The sequence below is a fragment of the Haliotis rufescens genome, unplaced genomic scaffold (assembly GCF_023055435.1).
Source record: "Haliotis rufescens isolate VD_foot unplaced genomic scaffold, xgHalRufe1.0.p SCAF_31, whole genome shotgun sequence".
Lineage (NCBI taxonomy): Eukaryota > Metazoa > Mollusca > Gastropoda > Lepetellida > Haliotidae > Haliotis > Haliotis rufescens.
The window spans coordinates 3218608-3244846 of NW_025964013.1; the positions used below are offsets into that span (position 1 = coordinate 3218608).

The following is a 26239-nucleotide window of genomic DNA, read 5'->3' on the forward strand; positions in this document are numbered from 1 at the left end:
CTAACTGTTTTGTAACCATGCCATGAAGAAGACGATTACGTCAGTTAGATGTATTGCGTTGGAGTGACTGCAGGATGGAATTGCCATTATAGAAGTTGAAAGACGCCCCAAAGTCCCAGTCTGTAATTTCGCCGTTCTGGGTGAGGTTTCCAGCCACGGGTAGAGTTCAAGGTCGACCACGTTCAAGTGGACCAAGAGTAGCAGCCAGAGGTGATGACCGATTCATCATCCTGACATCTCTGCATGAAAGACGTACCACGGCATGTGCACTGAGACAAACACCACTTACAGGTAGATACGCACGTGAATGTCAGTGCACAGACCATAAGGAACCGTGTCGGTGCCGCCAGAATCAATTCAAGACGTCCAGCTGTAAGACCACATCTTCTATATCATCATCCAGCTGCTCGCCTTGTTTGGTACAGGCTTCATGGCCACTGGAAAAGGCAGCAGTGGTCGCCGGCGTTGGTTTAAGTCTCGCTTCAGCCTCCAGTTCAACCATTGTAAGACGTCTCTAGATGTCGAGATGAACGCTTCAGTGATATACACGAAGGTGACTGATTTGATGGTGGGTCAGTTGTGGTACGTGTGGTTTCAAGCTTCATCACCGAGCCCCTTTGTATCATGTCAATGGAAATCTAACAAGATTGTACATCAGAAATGAGACTCGGCTCTTGTCACTCCTGCTTTCAATGTTTTGGATCTGATGACACACTCCAAGATGACAATGCCAGACCCCACCGAGTTCGTTTTGTTACACACTTCATTAACCAAAATGGGATTGTAAGGATGCACTGGACAGCACCCTTCCGGGATCTGGCACCGATGGAGCATCTTTGGGACGTCCTTGGTCGGGGTGTCGTGCCTGATCACCCACCTTCTGTGAATCATCAACAGCTCATTCAGTTTCTCCAAGCACCAGCCGTCCCTCAGGCAACTGTTAGGGGACCTGTCAGGTCCCCGAGGCGACGCTGTACAGAATGCATCCAACACAGAGGAGGCCATACACATATTATTGACTTTCATTTCACTTTGTGAATGGACCCTTGTCATCTCATAGCCAATATTCAGGTGCTGTTGCTGTCGGTAATAAACAATATCATATCAAAACGGTTTAATAAAGGAATAACTTTTTAATGTGAAGTTTACAAGACATGCGGATTTTCCTTTGGACGATAGTTTTGTCACATGACCACGAAACTGACGTTAAAGGGTATATGAACGACGCATTTTGACGTTAATGCTTTTTTCACGCGACTGTATTCTTGAAATAACGTTAACACTGACGGACTACTTTCACATTCCTGGAAATATCCTAGCACGAATACATACCGAATCGTTGTTTCTGTTCATTTAGACCCTTTAATCTCGAACTTTGCGCTTTAGCATACATTTAGTCAGTGAGTTTGACCGTTGGGTCCCTCGTGTCTAGGCTCGACGACAGAGCCGACTGAAGTGATGATAATAACGTCACAATGCCTGATATGGAGCGTTGTACATGCTGGCCATGGGTACCACTGGTTTACCTGACTGCGACACAACAGTCCGCCATGGTGTACCTTGAGTAATGCTGGCCGCGGCGTGAAGAAACATTCACCCATCACCTTTTCCACCATAAAAGAAATATATGCATACTTGATATCTACGTCTCGTTAGGAATATGTTTCCATCTATTTAACCTCCTTTAAAGTCATATATGTTTACTGGGCTTCTCTTCGGTTAAACGCTACTTGGGCCGTCATCAGTAGCCTCTGTCCTCATCAACTACGTATTCCAAAGGTTGGTTGTTAACGTAGCGGCGATATTGTTTCACAAACATATCGGCTCTCTGCAACATTATAACGTAACAATTATCATTTCTAAAGACACACAAGACCATCCATTCAAAGGTGAGGTGAAATGGGGTTTATCGTCGCGTCCAAGATTATTGCACTTATATAGCGACGTGTGTGTGTGTGTGTCTGCTTGTACTAGTCCGGTGTAAAATGCTGAGTCCGAGCCCACTGAGATACCATGCCGCAGTCTAACATGAATGCCCCACTCAGACACAGTTTACTCACTCGGAGCCAACCAGTCCATTTCAGCCCCTTAATGCCGAGCGCCAGACAGGGTAACAACAAGTACCATCTTTAATGTCTTTTGGTATGACGCGCCCTGCGATTGAACACCGGACCCTCCACTCTCCGGTCGGACGCTCTACCACTAGAACAAGGAGGCGGTCACGTCCATTTTCTACTTTGAACACACGTGACAATGACGTCTAACATACCACATATTGTTTCTATGTACGTGTGTGCATTTCAACTAATACACGGAGATACTGCGCACACATGCATGACTAACTTACGTCTTGTACGAAACCTTGATTCGATATGTGCCCGCCAGACATGTGGGGCGTTATGATGACCCCCGGCTCGCTCCACAGGGGGCTACTTTCTGGCAGCGGCTCGGGGTTGTGGACGTCCAGTGCAGCATACTGTAACCACTTGTTCCTGCAGGAAGATTAGCATCACAGAGTCGACATCAGCACAACCTAAATATCGACATGAACATTCGATCGGGTGGTATGACAAGGGAGATAACTCTTGATGCTCTAAATGCGTTCGTTGTCACCATAATTCGTTGTCAATTTATAAAGTAGTTAATACTTATGATGTATTTATACCTACTTCACACTCAGCTGATGATTAGTTTACGGTGAAGGTTTGGAGAGTTCTTGTAGAGAGGGGATCACAATCCTGCCGTCTGGTAATGGTATGACGAGATAATGTCAAGTCATATTTACATACAATCTAACAACAATAGTACATTCTTGATACTGAATTGGTATATTGAAGGTTTTAACATAACCACAATCCAGCCTTTGCTATTTTTAAATTGCTTCGCTTCGCCTTTTTGTGTTCTGCTTGTGACACAATGATGCAAGTAACAAATAGCATGTAAGTTAACGAGGATGAATATCACTGTCTACTTGTATGTCCTTGCTACTCCACATTAAGGAGAAAATAAGTGTCGATTTTCACAAACCACGCATTGTACAGGAATAAATGTCTACACAATGGTTTAGATGTGTTATATGTGCTGAAGGTGTGGGCCTTTCAGTACTTCAGTAAACATTGATTGATTGTGAAACACTTGTAAAGTTAGTTACATGCACAAAAGCTATACAAAAAAGAGACTCGACAAGATCATGTCACGCTTTGTTTGCTCGTTTGTTGTTTTAACGCCGCAGCGCACTCAAGAACATACCAGCAATATGACGGCGTTTGTAAATAATCGTGTCTGGACTAGACAATCCTGTGATTAACATCATGAGCATCAATCTACGCATACGTATCAATTGATTGCATCAAGCAAGTCAGAGAGCCCCTTGCGACAAGCATGGGTTGCTGAAGATGGGAATTTCCCGGTAAGAGGACGTCGAGCTGCCTCCATATAGTATGTACAACCATACTATGGCACCAAGATAAGACTAAGTTGGGTTTAACGCCGCTTCTAACAATATTCCAGTCACATCACGGCGTGCCAGCCTAATGTTGGAGGAAAGCCCGAAGTGATGCAGGTCTCAGACGTTTACCACTTCGGTGAAACCCACGAGCACGGGTATGGTGCTGACAAACCTAGAAACATAATCGGGGCGAACCGGGATTCGAACCCACAATCATAGGTTTCTGTCGAGCCAAAGGGACGCAACTCTGCACAGCGAATCGCGGCGCCTAAGACGAGTGGGCCACCCGTGCCCCCGCACCATTATAAGACTCATGAGGAGAAGGCAATACAAGTTCAACACCTTGTAGCCTTTAAAAACTAACCCCACGCCATCTACTGTCAACTGTATCAGCGCCGTAATTCAAAATTAACATAGTATTACCGTTTTCATTAGTTTCAACAAAATGAGTAACGCTTCTCTCGTGTCACTGGATTTTATGGTTCATCGATCACTTGATTGTCTGGTTTGTGTACACGCTGACATCGCACAGCAGGAGTACTGTTGTGCTGCGTCAGGTGTTAAATACCTACTCTTTTATGTAAATTGTATGAATGACGGGTACTTCCGGTAGGGCAGGATATGCTTACCCTTTTCGCAAACACCTGGTGTCACGACTGATTTTCTACAGCTTTTGCCCTTTACGTCAAGTCAAATCTGTTTCGGCGGAAAATTTTTTTCTCTTGCATTGACAATTTTTGATGCATCAAAAGTCACGTTAACCTACCTGAGAGCCTTAAGGACACTCTCTTCATCCGTTATATCACCTCGTCCAACATTGATAAAAGTGGCACCCTGGATAACATTCAACGTGAAACATAACACTCAAGACAATACATTAAACATATAATAGTTAATGTACAGTTATGTTCTTATAAGTACCACGCAAATACACAAACATAAGTACCATAGAAAACATATTTTTATCTTTTGTAATCTGCCATCTCTGAAAAAGCCACACCCTTTCTATTTAAACGTCCGAATAATGTAATGAAGCATATGTACATATCCCTGTGGCCGCAATTTTAACGTTTTCAAAACAGAATGTATAACTAAAAGCGCTAGAACCCTTAAAGGCCTCTATAGTCATAAGACATCTCTACAAAAAGCATCTTTGTACAATTCCGACTATAGCTTTAGCATGTGTTTATGAACCACTATCAACTTGTTATGCAAGGTGTTTGCGAAAGGTAATCGCATCCTTAAATAATAATTATTTGATTATTATGTCAGTGCTTACAGCATCACCTATGTATGGTACATATACACATGTACGTACCCGCTTGCAGTGAGAAAACACATCTCCCGCCAGCAGCCCACGAGTCACTGCAGTCGACGGTAGTATGTTCACGATGTAGTCACATTCAGATAACATCTCATGTAAGTCGCTCATCGTCCTGTGGAAACGATTTAAACATTTTCCTGAAAATCGTTCATGACGTGCGTTTATCTGCGTTGTGAGTGAGTGAGTGAGGTTTGATGCCGCATTCAGTTAGATTCCAGCAATATTGCGCCGACAAGACTACGAATGGGCCTGACAAGATTATATTCTTGTTGGGTCGCAACCCTGGGTCCATACACAACAGCACGATGTGAATGTAAAAGCTTAAAGAGTATTTTGACGTATTCAGTGGGATCATGCACAAAAGAACATGCGGACCACGGATGTACTACTTTCACATTTCGTGCGTTCCAGTCAAGTGTCTTGTGTGTCAAGCGCTTTCGTGCATATCAACATTTCCTGCATCACATCATATTATGTATAATTGTGTATGTTACATACCTGTATTCGTCAACATACGGGGACTTCTTATCTTCTGCCACTGCACCTCGTGTCATGCCCCACACCTTCAGTTCAAAGACCTTGCATCTTCTGGCAGCTGATAGTGAAAGGAGAGAACCAACACAATATCAGTGTCTCTTGACACCGCACCCAAGAACAACACTCATATGAATTAAGTGAAACAACACCAACATAATAAAACAAGACTTGCTTACTTTCTCTACCAATGCAGCCAAGGCCTAAAATCCCAACTGACGATAAGGAAAGGGGTTTTGCAAGAAGGTTATGTCTGAAATGAAAACACGAGATGACATTTGTTAGTTATTGCTTCACTTTGGCAAGTGATCACACATATGTCTGCTGCAGTTACATTGGTGAGAAGAGATTGTGTTAATTATGACTCATGAGTTCTTTAGTCAGGACTTATACATCCTTTTTCACCCACTTGGAAGACGTGATTGTGTAACGTATCTGGCACTACTAGTGTCATAGTTAACTTAGTCACACGAAACAAAATAATATTTTCTCGCTTTTTGTTTTCCATTTCATGTTTTTTTCTATAAACTGGACGTGTCTCTTTGCTGTCTTCATTAGTGCAGTTGTAACAGACTGTGATAGTTGGCCTTATCTGCAGAAATAAGTATTATTTGATATATATCATGTATGTGGCATATGAAGGTGAAGGTCAAATGAGGTTTAACGTCGCGTCCAAGTGTATCGTTTTCAGTCCCCTAATGCCGAGCGCCAGACAGGATGACAACAAGTACCATCTTTTAACGTCTTTTGGTATGACGCGGCCGGAGATCGAAGCTCTCCTGGCGGACCCTCTACCGCTAAACTACGAATACGTTCCATATATTTATGGTGAAATAACGGCATTTTGAATATATGAAGTTGTGAGGCACGTTTATTTGACACAAAATGAAACCATGACAATACCGCTTATACACCGCCTGCCTCTGCTGGTCGTTACACTTGTAGAGGCCTCTGTTCGAAGCCAGTATCAGTGACAGAATGTGCTCGGACATTGACTTGGCAAAAGTTTCTCCGTTGCGGGTGACTATGATGTCCGTGTTGACCTATTGAAAAATAGAACAGTATCGGCACGATTATAGGTGAAATTGATTTCTAAACTTCATTATCATCATATGTTTTTCATGTTTGTTAGGAAGTTCGTTCCAACAGTTCAATCAATGTCATTGTTAGGAGGTTCATAGCAACGTAATGTCATATTTACATCTACAATTCTTCATGTCAAGTGTCAACAACATACTAACTAAATTGTGTTCTCCACGTCAGGATATGCACATTATTCAGAAGGAAATGGCTATAAAACAATCTCCCCGCAATTTGGAATTACTATTGTAGACTAATGTTCAAAGTTCCTCGCCACGTAATTCCGCGTAACTTGTACGCTTCTTTAAATATTATTCAATTTCAGTTAATCATCGATACACATGAAAGACTCCAATGTGCAGCCATGGCAAATCCTGCATACCCAAATAAGTGAGTGAGTGCGTGAATGAGTTAGTTTAACCCCTGTTTTATTAAATATTCCAGCAATAACACAGCGAGGGAAACCATTGTACCCATGTGGTGAATTGAACCATGGTCTTCGGCATGACGGGCGAACGCTTCAAGCACTAGGGTACCCACAAGCGAACGCTTCAACCACAAGAGAACCCACAAGCCGACGCTTCAACCACTAGGGTACCACACCGCCCCTACATATCCAAATGTTCATCTTATGGTATGAAAAGCTTGTTGTATTACCTCACTGTCTGTTACTGCTTTCATGATCGTCTCCACACCTAGAGCATATACATATTTCAGATCAATAAGCAATTGTACACGTATTGACTTGACTGCAGTAGATGTGTACTTGAAATAGTTAAATGCGTGGTAACGGAAACGGTAAGTTTTCAATTAATAAAAAATTATTCTGAAATTAAATAATGTATAATACGTACATACTCCTGAAGGAAGATATCTAGACTTTAAAGTCGTGATTCACAATTTGCACGTGCATGTCAATGCACGGTGCGCAATTTGGATGTCTGCGTGTTTGTTGGGAGTATGATAATTACACTCGTAGTTGTTGAATATGAACAACACACGATTGGTTAGCCATCAGGTGCTTTGACAGTAAATAACGCTCACGCAATGTCATTACGTGCTAAAAAAACAGCGCAATGGCGCAAAAAAGAAGTTGCCAGACATATTAATGTTCTTCGAAAGACGATATCATCTCTTTGGAGGCGTTATCTACAGAAGGGCAACACTCATGACTTGCCACAGGCCGGTCGTCTACATGTTACGTCACGTCAACAAGACAACCAGATTCGGTTGGTGCAACTACGGAATCGATACCAAACTGCCACATTGAAAGCTCGGACAATTCCTCAGTTGAGACCAATTAGTGGCACAAACGTAGGTTGACGGAGCACAACATCCAGCTTCGACGTCACGCGATACGCCCAATTTTGCTTCCACGTCACCATCAGGCGCGCTCAGCTTGGGGTAGACATAATTTGACACAACACTGATCAGACGGATGACCAAATGTTCTGTTGTTATTTCCAATAACATAACATTTATACAACTTTATATGAAGCACATTTACCTTTTTCCGTTTACATATGCTTTAATCGTATCATGAGAGTTGTTTTAATCATCATAAATGCCCCTTCATAGAGAGAATATTAATTTACCCGCTGTTGCCGACTGGATCCACTTGAGGTTGGTGCATCGTGGGATGATATTCGTCATCAACGGCGGTGACCCGAACATGACCTCTGCCTGAGAGAGGACAGCCGCCTTCTCAGCTAAGGCAGAATCTAGAAGGTGACGTACAGTCACGTTATTTTGTGGAAAATGCATCTGCCTATTTATACTTGTGTCCTGTATGTTATACGAGTTTGTTGTGAATTTACATCCCGTCCACAATGTACCAATGAGGGCAGTCAGGCGTGTATTTGATTGTATTAATCGAAACATCCCGGTTCGTTCGACCTGACTATGTTTCTGGGTGTGTAGTCACCATAACTGTGCTCGTCGGTAACCTTCACCTCCATCACTTCTGGCTTTCCCCTTCGCTGACAAGCCGTGATGTCACAGAAATACTGTTTAAAGTGGTGTTAACCAAACTTACTTGCTCACTCATTCCCAAGGTCTATATCACATATCATTCATTATATGAGACCAACCATGAGTTGAGGACCTTATGGGTGAAAATTCACAATTTGACTTTTCATTATACTTTAAAACTACAGCATCTTCGAAACAAGAAAATACAATTCACAAACTCATATTTATTTCAGAGATACATGACATCACACATGGCTATCTCCACTGAAGTAAGTTTACGTCAAACGTCGTCATGACGTCATAGCATAATTTTAGCCTAACACCCATAAGGTCTCTGTGCTCCTGGTGGGTCAAAGAAAAACTTGTGAGTGAGTGGGTGAGTTACAATTGTACATCAAAAATAATGTCATTAAAATCAAACACTTGCTGTACACATGTATACGGTTTCATTCACATTCACTTAATATGCATGTTTAACCTCAGTTGCCAAAAGTTTATATTTAATTATTAGGAATTCAATTAACACGGATACATTGTTATCCTAGCAAATCGGGCGCTTATGAATGAATTGGATTACACCTGATAGTGATTTATAAGTATAATTATGCTTATGATGTAATCGTGCAGTGGACTCAACAGGTATTTCTTGTGATTATGGAAACAATTTTTTGCTTTGTGAATGGACCAAAAACTGAGGAAAAGCGTAATTAATGAAACATTTGAAAGAAGGGGAAATAGCACACAGGCTGTGTTGCCACGAGCGTCTTACCTGATAAAGGCTTTGTGAACAGCTCGACGTCAGCACCCGGCAGTTCTCCCTGAATTATAGCTGACATCTCTTTCTTACAATAGCAGATGATTACTTTGGGCGAAGACATCTTCGTGGTACTGTCGAACACATCACACTCGTGTTTATAGCACAATAACAGCTAAAACATAATTGTTCCTACTCGACATTGTATCATTTGTGGGGAGTAGTTGTACACATTGAAAAAAAAAGTTTTTCCTCTAAGCAACTGCTCAGTGGACAGAGGTTCATGAGCCTGTACAAGTATAAGTTCACGGATCATCTTACGTTGAAGTCAAGCACTTTCACCTCTGAAGCTGCTGGAAGGAAGCAGGTGAACTCAGCAGGCAACAAAGGATCACACAGATAGATCAAAACAGTTAATAATTTTATACAGTTGTTTTACACATTGTGTATTACCAAAACGTGTCCTTATGTACTCTCGGAACACGTTTCACGAACAAAGATTGACAGTCGTTAGTCTAAGTTAAAGTACATGTATGTTAGTTTCGATAACCTCAGCGATAACCTATGGTAATTTTGTGGAACGGGCGCCTGAATTCAATCATGACACGACGTCAAATGCTCGATAATTTACGAGCGATTCAATATACTGCCACACTACAGTAAAACACTGATTCATGACCTGTTATGCTGTCATAAAAATAGTAAGGTTCGATTACATATAAATCAACCTATTCGTTCCTTTGTTATCAAATTAATTTGTGACTCATTCGATCTTTAACTGTATATATCATCGGATACTGGGTCCCAGTGGAGATATCGCTTGTTGAGATCAAACGATACACAATAGTATTTATCATCTTGCACACGAGAAAGGCATGTGTGTTGCATTTGTGAAAACAGGTAATACGAAGATAGTTAGTTTTTAAATACATCGCACCCTTTCTTCACATGTTAAAGCTACAAATATCTGTGTTGCTTTTTGATAATTTCGTGAGAGATATTGCTTATATATATATTTATATAATGGTGGGGAATAATGGTGGGGAAGAGAATATATGGATGTCAACTCATTTATTATGAGGAACACAACGTTTGGGAGTATATTCTTACTCCTTCATCAGGTTATGAAGGAGTAAGCATATACTCCGAAACGTTGTGTTCCTCATAATAAAGAAGTTGACATCCATATATTCTCTTCCTTACGTGTAACACTGCTAAATGCCTTTCAAATACCTATATAATGGTGGTCTCAAAATAGTTTAACGTGATCCTCAATAAATTGTTTGAGTGTATTAGATGATGATAAAATTCTCACCGTCGTGTCTTTTAATCTGAAATATATCAACTCATGCCAACCCTCGGTTCGTGCTGATATATTTGACATCACAGACAGGAGGGTAAGATTGTCCATGTCAACATTTACATGACGGCTACTGAACAACATGAGCGGAACTAAAGTAAGCATAGCGCCAGTCATCTGCATGATGTCCCTGTACAAAACGTGCACATACCTTTATTGACCACACAATTCACGAATGACGGATCGAACAACTCCTTTGTAAATGACCTGCACCCACACACCATGTGAAGAGCTACACGTGTATATCAACGACATACATTAACCAATTGCAACCTTTGACTTGCGACTCAACCCATGTGTTGACCTACTCCTGTGTTCACGGAGGCGTCACGTCCTGCGGAGATATATTGTATAATCTATGTCAGCAGCGTGCCTATACAATGTGCGGCGGAGATTGTATGATCGGGACTTGCGTTAACTCACAGTTTGTAAAAAGACGTGTATCCGTCATCTGAGCGGCCAGATGTTAACATGACGAATGTATTAAAGTTGATTTATAATACTGACCTTCTTAAGCCTTGTCAAACACAGTGTGCTATAAACATAGCATGGTTGTTAGGTGTTGTCCTCTCAATTGATATACGTCACCGTGCATTGTTATCGAGAAGGGGGCACGGGTGGTTGCTCCAATTGCAATTCGCAGTGCAGAGTTGCGTCCCTTGGGCTCGACAGAAATTATGATTGTGGGCTCGAATCGCTGTTCGCCCCATTGAGTTTCCAGGTTTCTCAGCACAATAACCACTGGTTTCACCAAGTGGTAAACATCCGAGACCTACATCACTTCGGACTTTTCTCCAACATTAAGCTGACACGCCGTGATATAACTGAAATACTGTTAAAAGCGGCGTTAAATCCAACTCACTCACTCACGCATTTATTTAGAGAAAAATAGAATATAATAACGTCATCAAATTGTCGAAGACGTCCCGAATTTATTCCATTATGTAATTTGAACCGTGTGTTGCCTTCAGTAATAATTCTCTGTTGGGTTGATTTCTCTTTAGTCTTTAGCCAAATAGTAACATAGAGAGAAACCTACGGGTTATCTGTCCCTCGTATTGTTTCCGATAGTTCTTGAAACAATAATTATCCTTAATTCATATTGTCGGAATAAAAAGAAACTGACTCCCTAGACAAATTTACATTACCAAAAATATTTTGACTCAAAGTCTGAATGAAGAAAATACCTGGATATGCAGCTGTTGCTGAAACAACTCTGGTGCCTAATTCAACAAAACATAGACTTCACCAGCGGTATCAATATAGTATGGCACACATGTTAGTAAAAAGGATATGAAGTCACTGTCAACTGGTAGTAAGCATGATGCGTGATGACTCACACGTCCAGGAAGTATGTCTCGGAATTGAAATTTGAAGATGGCATGGTACTTCTGTTGTCGTTGATTTCTTCATGAATTCAGCTTCTCACTGAATGGAATGAGTTCACAGGTGCGTCGTATTTTCTACATCACACCAGCATTCATGTGTAGCCTCTCGATACACAAAGTGTACGAGACGTGTGTGAATAACTTCCTCAGTTGGTATAATGGCCAAACGTATGGACGTCAGTTTCAGCTAATAATGGTATCATGGCACAAAAAAAACAGTATGATACATGGTCTTATGAGTCCATGCTTACTTCCAGGAACATTTATGTCCAATCGGTTGAGCAAGATGGTGTTGGCAATTATATGAATTGATGTCTGAAAATCAGTGAGTGAACTGTGAGGGGGTGCCCCCGTGGTCAAGTGGATATAGTGTATCGGTATAAGGATGTCTCGGATGAAACAAGGACTGGTATCTCAATAAGCTAGCGCTTTACAACCGGCATTAGTGCTAGCAGAACAAAACAAGTAGAACAGGCAGGCAACACACACACGTTCATGCACGTCGCTATATGGGTGCAATGGTGTTGAACGCAACGTGTAACCCCACTTCACCTCACTCGAATGTGTGAAGCCAATTATTGTTGCTCGGTGTTTTATAACGCTTGGAACCGTCAATCATAACTCATACAAAGTCACAGTCAATGTTGTAAAATGAGAAATGAAATACATATTATGCATGTATTCAATGACACGAGTGATAGTAAGGACATTGCTGGCGTGTAATAAGACACTAATAGGATCAAATTAGGTAAGATGAACCCTAGCCAAACCTATTTGGATGATGTTCTCATGCTCTGTGTGTTACAATACAACACACCTACTTCGCTGATATATAGCGCTGAACGTTATTAGGGTTGTTCAAGTTCATACCAGCAATAACAGGTACGATTTTATTCAAATGGCAATAATCCTTATCTTAACAAAAAACCTACTGATACATATGAGCATAACTTTGTAGCCACAAAAAGCCGTATTATGTATAAGAGTGTGTGCAGTTCCGTTCATGAAATACTGAAACAGAAACATGACGATATGGAGGCATTCATTTCACGCTCGCCTGTACTGAGATTATATGTTTAACATCATATCATTATAATATCTGTCGGGAATATATCTACTCTGATATGTTCTTTAATAAAATCATGAACATGTTATATAAATAATGTATTTATTAAAATTTTGAATCTGTTCAACTGGTGTGCTTCAGAGGTAGTGACTTGATTTGTGTTGGATACGAACGATGTAATTCAAGGTTATATTGGCTCGAGGTGACAAAACAATGACAAATTGGATCATGTTTTATGTACCTTTCATTATAATATTCTATTCAGCTTCATCAGCATTATGAGTGACCTTGGCATGCGAGGTTTCGGAGACAAGCAGCGCACCGGCAATGTGGAGTATCCATCGCCAGAGAGTTGGATAAAAAACAGCGGTGTCTAGATTTGGTGAAAGTGGGTTGTCTCATAGTGGGAGTTATCGGCTCTGGCCTTATATTTGCCGGGTTCGTGTGGACCTTTGTGAACTACACCCAGTCACTTAACATAACTCTGTCTGGCTCGGTCATCGCTCTGGCTGGTAGCGCTGTCAGTTACGCCGTCAACGTTGGACGTAACCGTCACAACAACAACGCCGTTAAAGAGGCATTGGGTGAAATAACGTCCTTTGAAATGAGCCAGAATCACTTTAAGGAAATACTGGAATTGTTTTGTGAAATGTCGACTGGACCAAAGAAAAAGTATCCATTTCAGTATACCCTGTTGACTTTGTTGCCTGTCATATCGCTTCTGAACAGCATCCACGATTTAAAGTACACGGCGTCCAAATGTACTGGTGTTGCGGACAACTTGGAATATAAAGACAAATTTGACGGCTTGTCTGTGTTTGGGAAAGGTATGGAGATTGTAGACGTTGCTGTAGCTGTAATAGGACTGTGTGCGAACACAGGCGGTCTCATCTACTACTGCTACAAGACGTATAGATACAGAGAGGCTCGGGTGCCCGGCATTATCAGGGATGTAGCCACGTCATTCTACTACTGAACTTCAGAGAGGCGACCCACACCAGGGAAACAGAGGGACATTATGTTTTTTATCTTTACAACATCGGTTTGGAGGATGTCATTATATCATTATGTTTATCATCAAAACTGGCTTCGTAAAAACATGTTTTAAATTCGAGGGTATGTTCCAACTGATGTTTTATCTTCACATCCACACTACTGACATTTGATTTCTGATCATGCAGTATTCACGAAGCTTGCATTTGAACTGAAATGGTAGTATAGTAGTGAGCAATGGGGGCGAGTGGCGGGTGTGTTTGGAATCTTTGGCGTCCCCGGTATGTCATGTATTGCATTGAACAAAGCTACGTGTCAGTTTGGACGACAGGGAGGTCGATCATCACTACTTTCTCATCTGGCCGCCACCAAACACGTTTGCCCGTACGTGCAATGCCATACACGTCTATCAACGACCTGCATCAATTCTGGCTCACGCACGCAATAAGCTGTATTGCTGTGATATAACTGTAATGTTCAAAATTGAGTTCAGTCCAAGTTGCTCACTGTCTCTCATTCACAATTAACCCCGTTCCCTCTTCAAAAATTCTCCAAGAGGGACACAAGAAAGTTCTAATCGTAGCGTTGCAAACGAATTCACAGACTATTAAACTTTGTAAATTGTGAAAACGTGAGACAAAGTTCTTGCACATTTTACAACACTTTACGTCTAGAAGAAATATATATAAACCCTCGACTTCTGGGTGCCGTTGAATATAACCTCAGCGCTACGATAATCGTAAGTCTATGTTAAAGTATGGAAGTATGGATCACCTCAGCGCTGAGAACTCTTTGTACAACCGCATCCCGTTGTGCCGACACACGCGCACTAAGGAGCCAATGCTCCCCATGTCTGTGTTGTGTGACGTTATTGCGCAATACTTCAATGCGTTGACGTTTTACATTAACATGTCACATTGGTACTATTCTCCCAATCAACACTTGAATACGAATAAGTAGTATAGTAACGTTAATTATCAGTTGTGTGTTTAAAGCAGTAATATATGTCAACTGTGAATACCATTACATTTCTAACATGATTAAATCTGACATTGCTTGTAACTATGCATAAAGATTGCATTGAAAATATATATACGTGGTGAAATATGCATCATTGTCTATTCTGTATCGTCTTACACGCGTCCCTGTTAATCTTGCGTATTGCATTACGCCAGTCAATTGTCGGGTACATTCCATCACTGGCGGATAAACACGGGACTTTCGTGTTGACCTGAAAATGTCTACACAATATGTAGTGGAACCCTGTTAAACTGGAAACCTCTCTTTCCGGACATGTTATTGTTAAGGACGTTTACATGGGTATTTAAAGATGTGTGCGAACGTCGAACCGTTTAAACCGACTATGTTAGGATAGCTTTATTGTATTATATTCCGTGAAGACGAAGCCCATCACTGAACACTTTCAACACAGAACAGTTGATGGTTTCTGAGATGCATGTCCACTGTTAGGGCGCTTGTTTCTCGAGACTGAAATTTGTCCGAAGTTTGAAGGTTTTAAATGCCTTTGGAAGTGCAACGATTGTTTATCTCAATACACAATGCACGTGCTTTCCATGAAGCTTTGAAACCACTGCACATATATATGTGTATCAAAGGTTCACGCATTGGAATCACTAACTGTTTTGTAACCATGCCATGAAGAAGACGATTACGTCAGTTAGAGGTATTGCGTTGGAGTGACTGCAGGATGGAATTGCCATTATAGAAGTTGAAAGACCCCCCAAAGTCCCAGTCTGTAATTTCGCCGTTCTGGGTGAGGTTTCCAGCCACTTCACACTCAGCTGATGATTAGTTTACGGTGAAGGTTTGGAGAGTTCTTGTAGAGAGGGGATCACAATCCTGCCGTCTGGTAAGGGCGCTTGTTTCTCGAGACTGAAATTTGTCCGAAGTTTGAAGGTTTTAAATGCCTTTGGAAGTGCAACGATTGTTTATCTCAATACACAATGCACGTGCTTTCCATGAAGCTTTGAAACCACTGCACATATATATGTGTATCAAAGGTTCACGCATTGGAATCACTAACTGTTTTGTAACCATGCCATGAAGAAGACGATTACGTCAGTTAGAGGTATTGCGTTGGAGTGACTGCAGGATGGAATTGCCATTATAGAAGTTGAAAGACCCCCCAAAGTCCCAGTCTGTAATTTCGCCGTTCTGGGTGAGGTTTCCAGCCACGGGTAGAGTTCAAGGTCGACCACGTTCAAGCGGACCAAGAGTAGCAGCCAGAGGTGATGACGGATTCATCATCCTGACATCTCTGCATGAAAGACGTACCACGGCATGTAACTGAGACAGACACCACTTACAGGTAGATACGCACGTGAACGTCAGTGCACAGACCATAAGGAACCGTGTCGGTGCCGCCAGAATCAATTCAAGACGTCCAGCTGTAAGACCACATCTTCTGTATCATCATCCAGCTGCTCGCCTTGTTTGGTACAGGCTTCATGGCCACTGGAAAAGGCAGCAGTAGTCGCCGGCGTTGGTTTAAGTCTCGCTTCAGCCTCCAGTTCAACCATTGTAAGACGTCTCTAGATGTCGAGATGAACGCTTCAGTGATATACACGAAGGTGACTGATTTGATGGTGGGTCAGTTGTGGTACGTGTGGTTTCAAGCTTCATCACCGAGCCCCTTTGTATCATGTCAATGGAAATCTAACAAGATTGTACATCAGAAATGAGACTCGGCTCTTGTCACTCCTGCTTTCAATGTTTTGGATCTGATGACACACTCCAAGATGACAATGCCAGACCCCACCGAGTTCGTTTTGTTACACACTCCATTAACCAAAATGGGATTGTAAGGATGCACTGGACAGCACCCTTCCAGGATCTGGCACCGATGGAGCATCTTTGCGACGTCCTTGGTCGGGGTGTCGTGCCTGATCACCCACCTTCTGTGAATCATCAACAGCTCATTCAGTTTCTCCAATCACCAGCCGTCCCTCAGGCAACTGTTAGGGGACCTGTCAGGTCTCCGAGGCGACGCTGTACAGAATGCATCCAACACAGAGGAGGCCATACACACATTATTGACTTTCATTTCACTTTGTGAATGGACCCTTGTCATCTCATAGCCAATATTCAGGTGCTGTTGCTGTCGGTAATAAACAATATCATATCAAAACGGTTTAATAAAGGAATAACTTTTTAATGTAAAGTTTACAAGACATGCGGATTTTCCTTTGGACGATAGTTTTGTCACATGACCACGAAACTGACGTTAAAGAGTATATGAACGACGCATTTTGACGTTAATGCTTTTTTCACTCGACTGTATTCTTGAAATAACGTAAACACTGACGGACTACTTTCACATTCCTGGGAATATCCTAGCACGAATACATACCGAATCGTTGTTTCTGATCATTTAGACCCTTTAATCTCGAACTTTGCGCTTTAGCATACATTTAGTCAGTGAGTTTGACCGTTGGATCCCTCGTGTCTAGGCTCGACGACAGAGCCGACTGAAGTGATGATAAAAACGTCACAATGCCTGATATGGAGCGTTGTACATGCTGGCCATGGGTACCATTGCTTTACCTGACTGCGACACAACAGTCCGCCATGGTGTACCTTGAGTAATGCTGGCCGCGGCGTGAAGAAACATTCACCCATCACCTTTTCCACCATAAAAGAAATATATGCATACTTGATATCTACGTCTCGTTAGGAATATGTTTCCATCTATTTAACCTCCTTTAAAGTCATATATGTTTACTGGGCTTCTCTTCGGTTAAACGCTACTTGGGCCGTCATCAGTAGCCTCTGTCCTCATCAACTACGTATTCCAAAGGTTGGTTGTTAACGTAGCGGCGATATTGTTTCACAAACATATCGGCTCTCTGCAACATTATAACGTAACAATTATCATTTCTAAAGACACACAAGACCATCCATTCAAAGGTGAGGTGAAATGGGGTTTATCGTCGCGTCCAAGATTATTGCACTTATATAGCGACGTGTGTGTGTGTGTGTCTGCTTGTACTAGTCCGGTGTAAAATGCTGAGTCCGAGCCCACTGAGATACCATGCCGCAGTCTAACATGAATGCCCCACTCAGACACAGTTTACTGACTCGGAGCCAACCAGTCCATTTCAGCCCCTTAATGCCGAGCGCCAGACAGGGTAACAACAAGTACCATCTTTAATGTCTTTTGGTGTGACGCGCCCGGGGATTGAACACCGGACCCTCCACTCTCCGGGCGGACGCTCTACCACTAGAACAAGGAGGCGGTCACGTCCATTCTCTACTTTGAACACACGTTACAATGACGTCTAACATACCACATATTGTTTCTATGTACGTGTGTGCATTTCAGCTAATACACGGAGATACAACGCACACATGCATGACTAACTTACGTCTTGTACGAAACCTTGACTCGATATGTGCCCGCCAGACATGTGGGGCGTTATGATGACCCCCGGCTCGCTCCACAGGGGGCTACTTTCTGGCAGCGGCTCGGGGTTGTGGACGTCCAGTGCAGCATACTGTAACCACTTGTTCCTGCAGGAAGATTAAACATCACAGAGTCGACATCAGCGCAACCTAAACATCGACATGAACATTCGATCGGGTGGTATGACAAGGGACATAACTCTTGATGCGCTAAATGCGTTCGTTGTCACCATAATTCGTTGTCAATTTATAAAGTAGTTAATACTTATGATGTATTTATACCTACTTCACACTCAGCTGATGATTAGTTTACGGTGAAGGTGTTGAACGTTCGTGTAGAGAGGGGATCACAATCCTGCCGTCTGGTAATAGTATGACTAGATAATGTCAGGTCATATTTACATACAATCTAACAATAGTACACTCTTGATACTGAATTGGTATATTGAAGGTTTTAACATAACCACAATCCAGCCTTTGCTATTTTTAAATTGCATCGCTTCGCCTTTTTGTGTTGTGCTTGTGACACAATGATGCAAGTAACAAATAGCATGTAAGTTAACGAGGATGAATATCACTGTCTACTTGTATGTCCTTTCTACTCCACATTAAGGAGAAAATAAGTGTCGATTTTCACAAACCACGCATTGTACAGGAATAAATGTGTACACAATGGTTTAGATGTGTTATATGTGCTGAAGGTGCTGAAGGTGTGGGCCTTTCAGTACTTCAGTAAACATTGATTGATTGTGAAACACTTGTAAAGTTAGTTACATGCACAAAAGCTATACAAAAAAGAGACTCGACAAGATCATGTCACGCTAAGTTTATTTGTTTGCTCGTTTGTTGTTTTAACGCCGCAGCGCACTCAAGAACATACCAGCAATATGACGGCGTTTGTAAATAATCGTGTCTGGACCAGACAATCCTGTGATTAACATCATGAGCATCAATCTACGCATACGTATCAATTGATTGCATCAAGCAAGTCAGAGAGCCCCTTGCGACAAGCATGGGTTGCTGAAGATGGGAATTTCCCGGTAAGAGGACGTCGAGCTGCCTCCATAAAGTATGTACAACCATACTATGGCACCAAGATAAGACTAAGTTGGGTTTAACGCCGCTTCTAACAATATTCCAGTCATATCACGGCGTGCCAGCTTAATGTTGGAGGAAAGCCCGAAGTGATGCAGGTCTCAGACGTTTACCACTTCGGTGAAACCCACGAGCACGGGTATGGTGCTGACAAACCTAGAAACATAATCGGGGCGAACCGGGATTCGAACCCACAATCATAGGTTTCTGTCGAGCCAAAGGGACGCAACTCTGCACAGCGAATCGCGGCGCCTAAGACGAGTGGGCCACCCGTGCCCCCGCACCATTATAAGACTCACGAGGAGAAGGCAATACAAGTTCAACACCTTGTAGCCTCTAGAAACTAACCCCACGCCATCTACTGTCACTTGTATCAGCGCCGTAATTCAAAATTAGCATTGTATGACCGTTTTCATAAGTTTCAACAAAATGAGTAACGGTACTCTCGTGTCACTGGATTTTATGGTTCATCGATCACTTGATTGTCTGGTTTGTGTACACGCTGACATCGCACAGCAGGAGTACTGTTGTGCTGCGTCAGGTGTTAAATACCTACTCTTTTATGTAAATTGCATGAAACGGGTACTTCCGGTACGGCAGGATATGCTTACCCTTTTCGCAAACACCAGGTGTCACGACTGATTTTCTACAGCTTTTGTCCTTTACGTCAAGTCGAATCTGTTTCGGCGGAAAGTCTAGGCTGTTTTTTCTCTTGCATTGACAATTTATGATGCATCAACAGTCAGGTAAACCTACCTGAGAGCCTTAAGGACACTCTCTTCATCCGTTATATCACCTCGTCCAACATTGATAAAAGTGGCACCCTGGATAACATTCAGCGTGAAACATAACACTCAAGACAATACATTAAACATATAATAGTTAATGTACAGTTATGTTCTTATAAGTACCACGCAAATACACAAACATAAGTACCATAGAAAACATATTTTTATCTTTTGTAATCTGACATCTCTGAAAAAGCCACACCCTTTCTATTTAAACGTCCGAATAATGTAATGAATGTATTAAAAGGATTAAGTATATGTACATATCTTTGTGGCCGCAATTGTAACGTTTTCAAAACAGAATGTATAACTAAAAGCGCTAGAACCCTTAAAGGCCTCTATAAATCATAAGACATCTCTACAAAAAGCATCTTTGTACAATTCCGACTATAGCTTTAGCATGTGTTTATGAACAACTATCAACTTGTTATGCAAGGTGTTTGCGAAAGGTAATCGCATCCTTAAACAATAATTATTTGATTATTATGTCAGTGCTTACATCATCACCTATGTATGATACATATACACATGTACGTACCCGCTTGCAGTGAGAAAACACATCTCCCGCCAGTAGCCCTCGAGTCTCTGCAGTCGACGGTAGTATGTTCACGATGTAGTCACATTCAGATAACATCTCATGTAAGTCGCTCATCGTCCTGTGGAAACGATTTAAACATTTCCTTGAAAATCGTTCATGACATGTGTTTATCTGCGTTGTGAGTGAGTGAGTGAGGTTTGATGCCGCATTCAGTTAGATTCCAGCAATATTGCGCCGACAAGACTAAGAATGGGCCTGACAGTTTGTATTCTTGTTGGGTCGCAACCCTGGGTCCATACACAACACCACGATGTGAAATGTAAAAGCTTAAAGAGTCTTTTGACGTATTCAGTGGGATCATGCACAAAAGAACATGCGGACCTCGGATGTACTATTTTCACATTTCGTGCGTTCCAGTCAAGTGTCTTGTGTGTCAAGCGCTTTCGTGCATATCAACATTTCCTGCATCACATCATATTATGTATAATTGTGTATGTTACATACCTGTATTCGTCAACATACGGGGACTTCTTATCTTCTGCCACTGCACCTCGTGTCATGCCCCACACCTTCAGTTCAAAGACCTTGCATCTTCTGGCAGCTGATAGTGAAAGGAGAGAACCAACACAATATCAGTGTCTCTTGACACCGCACCCAAGAACAACACTCATATGAATTAAGTGAAACAACACCAACATAATAAAACAAGACTTGCTTACTTTCTCTACCAATGCAGCCAAGGCCTAAAATCCCAACTGACGATAAGGAAAGGGGTTTTGCAAGAAGGTTATGTCTGAAATGAAAACACGAGATGACATTTGTTAGTTATTGCTTCACTTTGGCAAGTGATCACACATATGTCTGCTGCAGTTACATTGGTGAGAAGAGATTGTGTTAATTATGACTCATGAGTTCTTTAGTCAGGACTTATACATCCTTTTTCATCCACTTGGAAGACGTGATTGTGTAACGTATCTGGCACTACTAGTGTCATAGTTAACTTAGTCACACGAAACAAAATAATATTTTCTCGCTTTTTGTTTTCCATTTCATGGTTTTTTCTATCAACTGGACGTGTCTCTTTGCTATCTTCATTAGTGCAGTTGTAACAGACTGTGATAGTTGGCCTTATCTGCAGAAATAAGTATTATTTGATATATATCATGTATGTGGCATATGAAGGTGAAGGTCAAATGAGGTTTAACGTCGCGTCCAAGTGTAGTTTTTAGTCCCCTAATGCCGAGCGCCAGACAGGGTGACAACAAGTACCATCTTTTAACGTCTTTTGGTATGACGCGGCCGGAGATCGACGCTCTCCTGGCGGACCCTCTACCGCTAAACTACGAATACGTTCCATATATTTATGGTGAAATAACGGCATTTTGAATATATGAAGTTGTGAGGCATGTTTATTTGACACAAAATGAAACCATGACAATACCGCTTATACACCGCCTGCCTCTGCTGGTCGTTACACTTGTAGAGGCCTCTGTTCGAAGCCAGTATCAGTGACAGAATGTGCTCGGACATTGACTTGGCAAAAGTTTCTCCGTTGCGGGTGACTATGATGTCCGTGTTGACCTATTGAAAAATAGAACAGTATCGGCACGTTTTAGGTGAAATTGATTTCTAAATTTCATTATCATCATATGTTTTTCATGTTTGTTAGGAAGTTCGTTCCAACAGTTCAATCAATGTCATTGTTAGGAGGTTCATAGCAACGTACTGTCATATTTACATCTACAATTCTTCATGTCAAGTGTCAACAACATACTAACTAAATTGTGTTCTCCACGTCAGGATATGCACATTATTCAGAAGGAAATGGGTATAAAACAATCTCCCCGCAATTTGGAATTACTATTGTAGACTAATGTTCAAAGTTCCTCGCCACGCAATTCCGCGTAACTTGTACGCTTCTTTAAATATTATTCAATTTCAGTTAATCATCGATACACATGAAAGACTCCAATGTGCAGCCATGGCAAATCCTGCATACCCAAATAAGTGAGTAAGTGCGTGCGTGAGTGCGTGAGTGCGTGAGTGCGTGAGTGCGTGAATGAGTTAGTTTAACGCCTCTTTTATTAAATATTCCAGCAATAACACAGCGAGGGAAACCATGGTACCCATGTGGTGAATTGAACCCTCGTCTTCGGCGTGACGGGCGAACGCTTCAAGCACTAGGGTACCCACAAGCGAACGCTTCAACCACAAGAGAACCCACAAGCCGACGCTTCAACCACTAGTGTACCACGCCGCCCCTACATATCCAAATGTTCATCTAATGGTATGAAAAGCTTGTTGTATTACCTCACTGTCTGTTACTGCTTTCATGATCGTCTCCACACCTAGAGCATATACATATTTTAGATCAATAAGCAATTGTACACGTGTTGACTTGACTGCAGAAGATGTGTACTTGAAATAGTTACTAGATGGGTCGGCAGTGTATAAATGCATGGTATTGGAAATGGTAACTGTTCAATTAATAAAACTTTATTCTGAAATTAAATAATGTATAATACGTACATACTCCTGAAGGAAGATATCTAGACTTTAAAGTCGTGATTCACAATTTGCACGTGCATGTCAATGCACGGTGCGCAATTTGGATGTCTGCGTGTTTGTTGGGAGTATGATAATTACACTCGTAGTTGTTGAATGTGAACAACACACGATTGGTTAACCATCAGGTGCTTTGACAGTAAATAACGCTCACGCAATGTCATTACGTGCTAAAAAACAGCGCAATGGCGCAAAAAAGAAGTTGCCAGACATTTTAATGTTCTTCGAAAGACGATATCATCTCTTTGGAGGCGTTATCTACAGAAGGGCAACACTCATGACTTGCCACAGGCCGGTCGTCTACATGTTACGTCACGTCAACAAGACAACCAGATTCGGTTGGTGCAACTACGGAATCGATACCAAACTGCCACATTGAAAGCTCGGACAATTCCTAAGTTGAGACCTATTAGTGGCACAAACGTAGCTTGACGGAGCACAACATCCAGCCTCGACGTCACGCGATACGCCCAATTTTGCTTCCACGTCACCATCAGGCGCGCTAAGCTTGGGGTAGACATAATTTGACACAACACTGATCAGACGGAAGACCAAATGTTCTGTTGTTATTTCCAATAACATAACATTTATACAACTTTATATGAAGCACATTTACCTTTTTCCGTTTACATATGCTTTAATCTTATCATGAGAGTTGTTTTAATCATCATAAATGCCGCTTTATAGAGAGAATATTAATTTACCTGCTGTTGCCGACTGGATCCACTTGAGGCTGGTGCATCGTGGGATGATATTCGTCATCAACTGCGGTGACCCGAACATGACCTCTGCCTGAGAGAGGACAGCCGCCTTCTCAGCTAAGGCAGAATCTAGAAGGTGACGTACAGTCACGTTATTTGGTGGAAAATGCATCTGCCTATTTATACTTGTGTGCTGTATGTTATACGAGTTTGTTGTGAATTTACATCCCGTCCACAATGTACCAATCAGGTCAGTCAGGCGTGTATGTGATTGTATTAATCGAAACATCCCGGTTCGTTCCACCTGACTATGTTTCTGGGTGTGTAGTCACCATAACTGTGCTCGTCGGTAACCTTCACCTGCATCACTTCCGGCTTTCCCCTTCGCTGACAAGCCGTGATGTCACAGAAATACTGTTTAAAGTGGTGTTAACCAAACTTACTTGCTCACTCATACCCAAGGTCTATATCACATATCATTCATTATATGAGACCAACCATGAGTTGAGGACCTTATGGGTGAATATTCACAATTTGACTTTTCATTATACTTTAAAACTACAGCATCTTCGAAACGCGAAAATACAATTCACAAACTCATATTTATTTCAGAGATACATGACATCACACATCTTCACTGAAAGTAAGTTTACGTCAAACGTCGTCATGACGACATAGCATAATTTTATTCTAGCATCCATGAGGTCTCTGTGCTCCTGGTGGGTCAAAGAAAAACTTGTGAGTGAGTGGGTGAATTAAAACTGTACATCGCATGGGCAATATTGCAGCCATGAAACGACGATGCAATTCCAATCAATACATTTAGAAATAAGAAACCTGTCGACTAAGGGCAGCACACAACGACATGATCACAGTGATATATTTAAAACTAGAAGGAAACCTTAAAAAGAGATCTTTATACATATCAGTACATTATAAAAATGCACTAGAGGTCATAAGCAACCAAAGTTAGGCAATCTTACATGGAATCATATATACATTGTATATTAGTTGACCTTCTTCCCTATGGCATACCTGATGCATATAGTACTATAGTACGGTCAAAACATATACTGATTTTCTGTTTAGATTGGATTCAATATATCAGGTCCTTGTGCTGTGCACATTTAAGTCAAACATATCTTTTTACTAATTCAAAAAGAAATACTTTCATATTATGAAATTACAAAATGTATTGCATATTCAAATTGTAATTATGCAAGTTTCCATGCCCTCACGTCCCTCCATGTATTATTTAGAAACTCTGTATAACTATGATAGATGACCTATCCATGCTACAAACATGCCAATGATGTCACAATAAATCCATGCACACTCTATGTATGATATTGAAATGTAAAATATGATGGAAAATGGAATAACAAACTGAAACAAAAATAAAAAAGATATCAGTACCTTACATGATATATATGACTAAAATAATGTCATTAAAATCAAACACTTTGCTCTACACATGTATACGATTTCATTTACATTCACTTAATATGCATGTTTAACCTCAGTTGCCTAATTATTCCAAAAGTTTATATTTAGTTATTAGGAATTCACTTAACACGGATACATTGTTATCCTAGCAAATCGGGTGCTTATGAATGAATAGGATTACACCTGATAGTGATTTATAAGTATAATTATGCTTATGATGTAATCTTGCAGTGGACTCTACATTTAACAGATATTTCTTGTGATTATGGAAACAATTTTTTGCTTTGTGAATGGACCAAAAACTGAGGAAAAGCGTAATTAATGAAACATTTGAAAGAAGGGGAAATAGCACACAGGCCGTGTTGCCACGAGCGTCTTACCTGATAAAGGCTTTGTGAACTGCTCGACGGCAGCACCCGGCAGTTCTCCCTGAATTATAGCTGACATCTCTTTCTTACAATAGCAGATGATTACTTTGGGCGAAGACATCTTCGTGGTACTGTCGAACACATCACACTCGTGTTTATAGCACAATAACAGCTAAAACATAATTGTTCCTACTCGACATTGTATCATTCGTGGGGAGTAGTTGTACACATTGAAAAAAAAAGTTTTTCCTCTAAGCAACTGCTCAGTGGACAGAGGTTCATGAACTTGTACAAGTACAAGTTCACGGATCATCTTACGTTGAAGTCAAGCACTTTCACCTCTGAAGCTGCTGGAAGGAAGCAGGTGAACTCAGCAGGCAACAAAGGATCACACAGAT

General features: G+C 41.4%; 2 protein-coding genes across 5 annotated transcripts; both read right to left on the bottom strand.

Moving 5' to 3' along the window:
* Nucleotides 1-1113: 1113 nt before the first annotated feature.
* Nucleotides 1114-11077, bottom strand: LOC125371793 (glyoxylate/hydroxypyruvate reductase A-like). 3 transcript variants are annotated; one of them, XM_048380588.1, is made up of 11 exons: nt 10979-11077; nt 9127-9245; nt 7982-8107; nt 7044-7081; nt 6210-6349; nt 5486-5559; nt 5271-5367; nt 4767-4884; nt 4215-4282; nt 2348-2492; nt 1114-1828 (listed from the first exon to the last, which is right to left on the bottom strand). In XM_048380588.1, the coding sequence occupies exons 2-11, from the start codon at nt 9233-9235 to the stop codon at nt 1742-1744; spliced, it is 1002 nt and encodes a 333-aa protein (XP_048236545.1). In that variant the 5' UTR covers nt 9236-9245; nt 10979-11077; the 3' UTR covers nt 1114-1741. The 3 variants fall into 3 exon arrangements, with proteins under 3 accessions (XP_048236545.1, XP_048236546.1, XP_048236547.1); XM_048380589.1 differs by lacking the exon at nt 10979-11077 and adding an exon at nt 10623-10928; XM_048380590.1 differs by lacking the exon at nt 7982-8107.
* Nucleotides 11078-17069: 5992 nt separating this feature from the next.
* Nucleotides 17070-25968, bottom strand: LOC124136834 (glyoxylate/hydroxypyruvate reductase A-like). Of its 2 annotated transcripts, XM_046502879.2 has the most exons (10): nt 25854-25968; nt 24031-24156; nt 23072-23109; nt 22203-22342; nt 21481-21554; nt 21266-21362; nt 20762-20879; nt 20192-20259; nt 18304-18448; nt 17070-17784 (listed from the first exon to the last, which is right to left on the bottom strand). In XM_046502879.2, the coding sequence occupies exons 1-10, from the start codon at nt 25960-25962 to the stop codon at nt 17698-17700; spliced, it is 1002 nt and encodes a 333-aa protein (XP_046358835.2). In that variant the 5' UTR covers nt 25963-25968; the 3' UTR covers nt 17070-17697. The 2 variants fall into 2 exon arrangements, with proteins under 2 accessions (XP_046358835.2, XP_048236550.1); XM_048380593.1 differs by lacking the exon at nt 24031-24156 and having other exon boundaries at nt 25854-25952.
* Between the last annotated feature and the right edge of the window lie 271 nt (nt 25969-26239).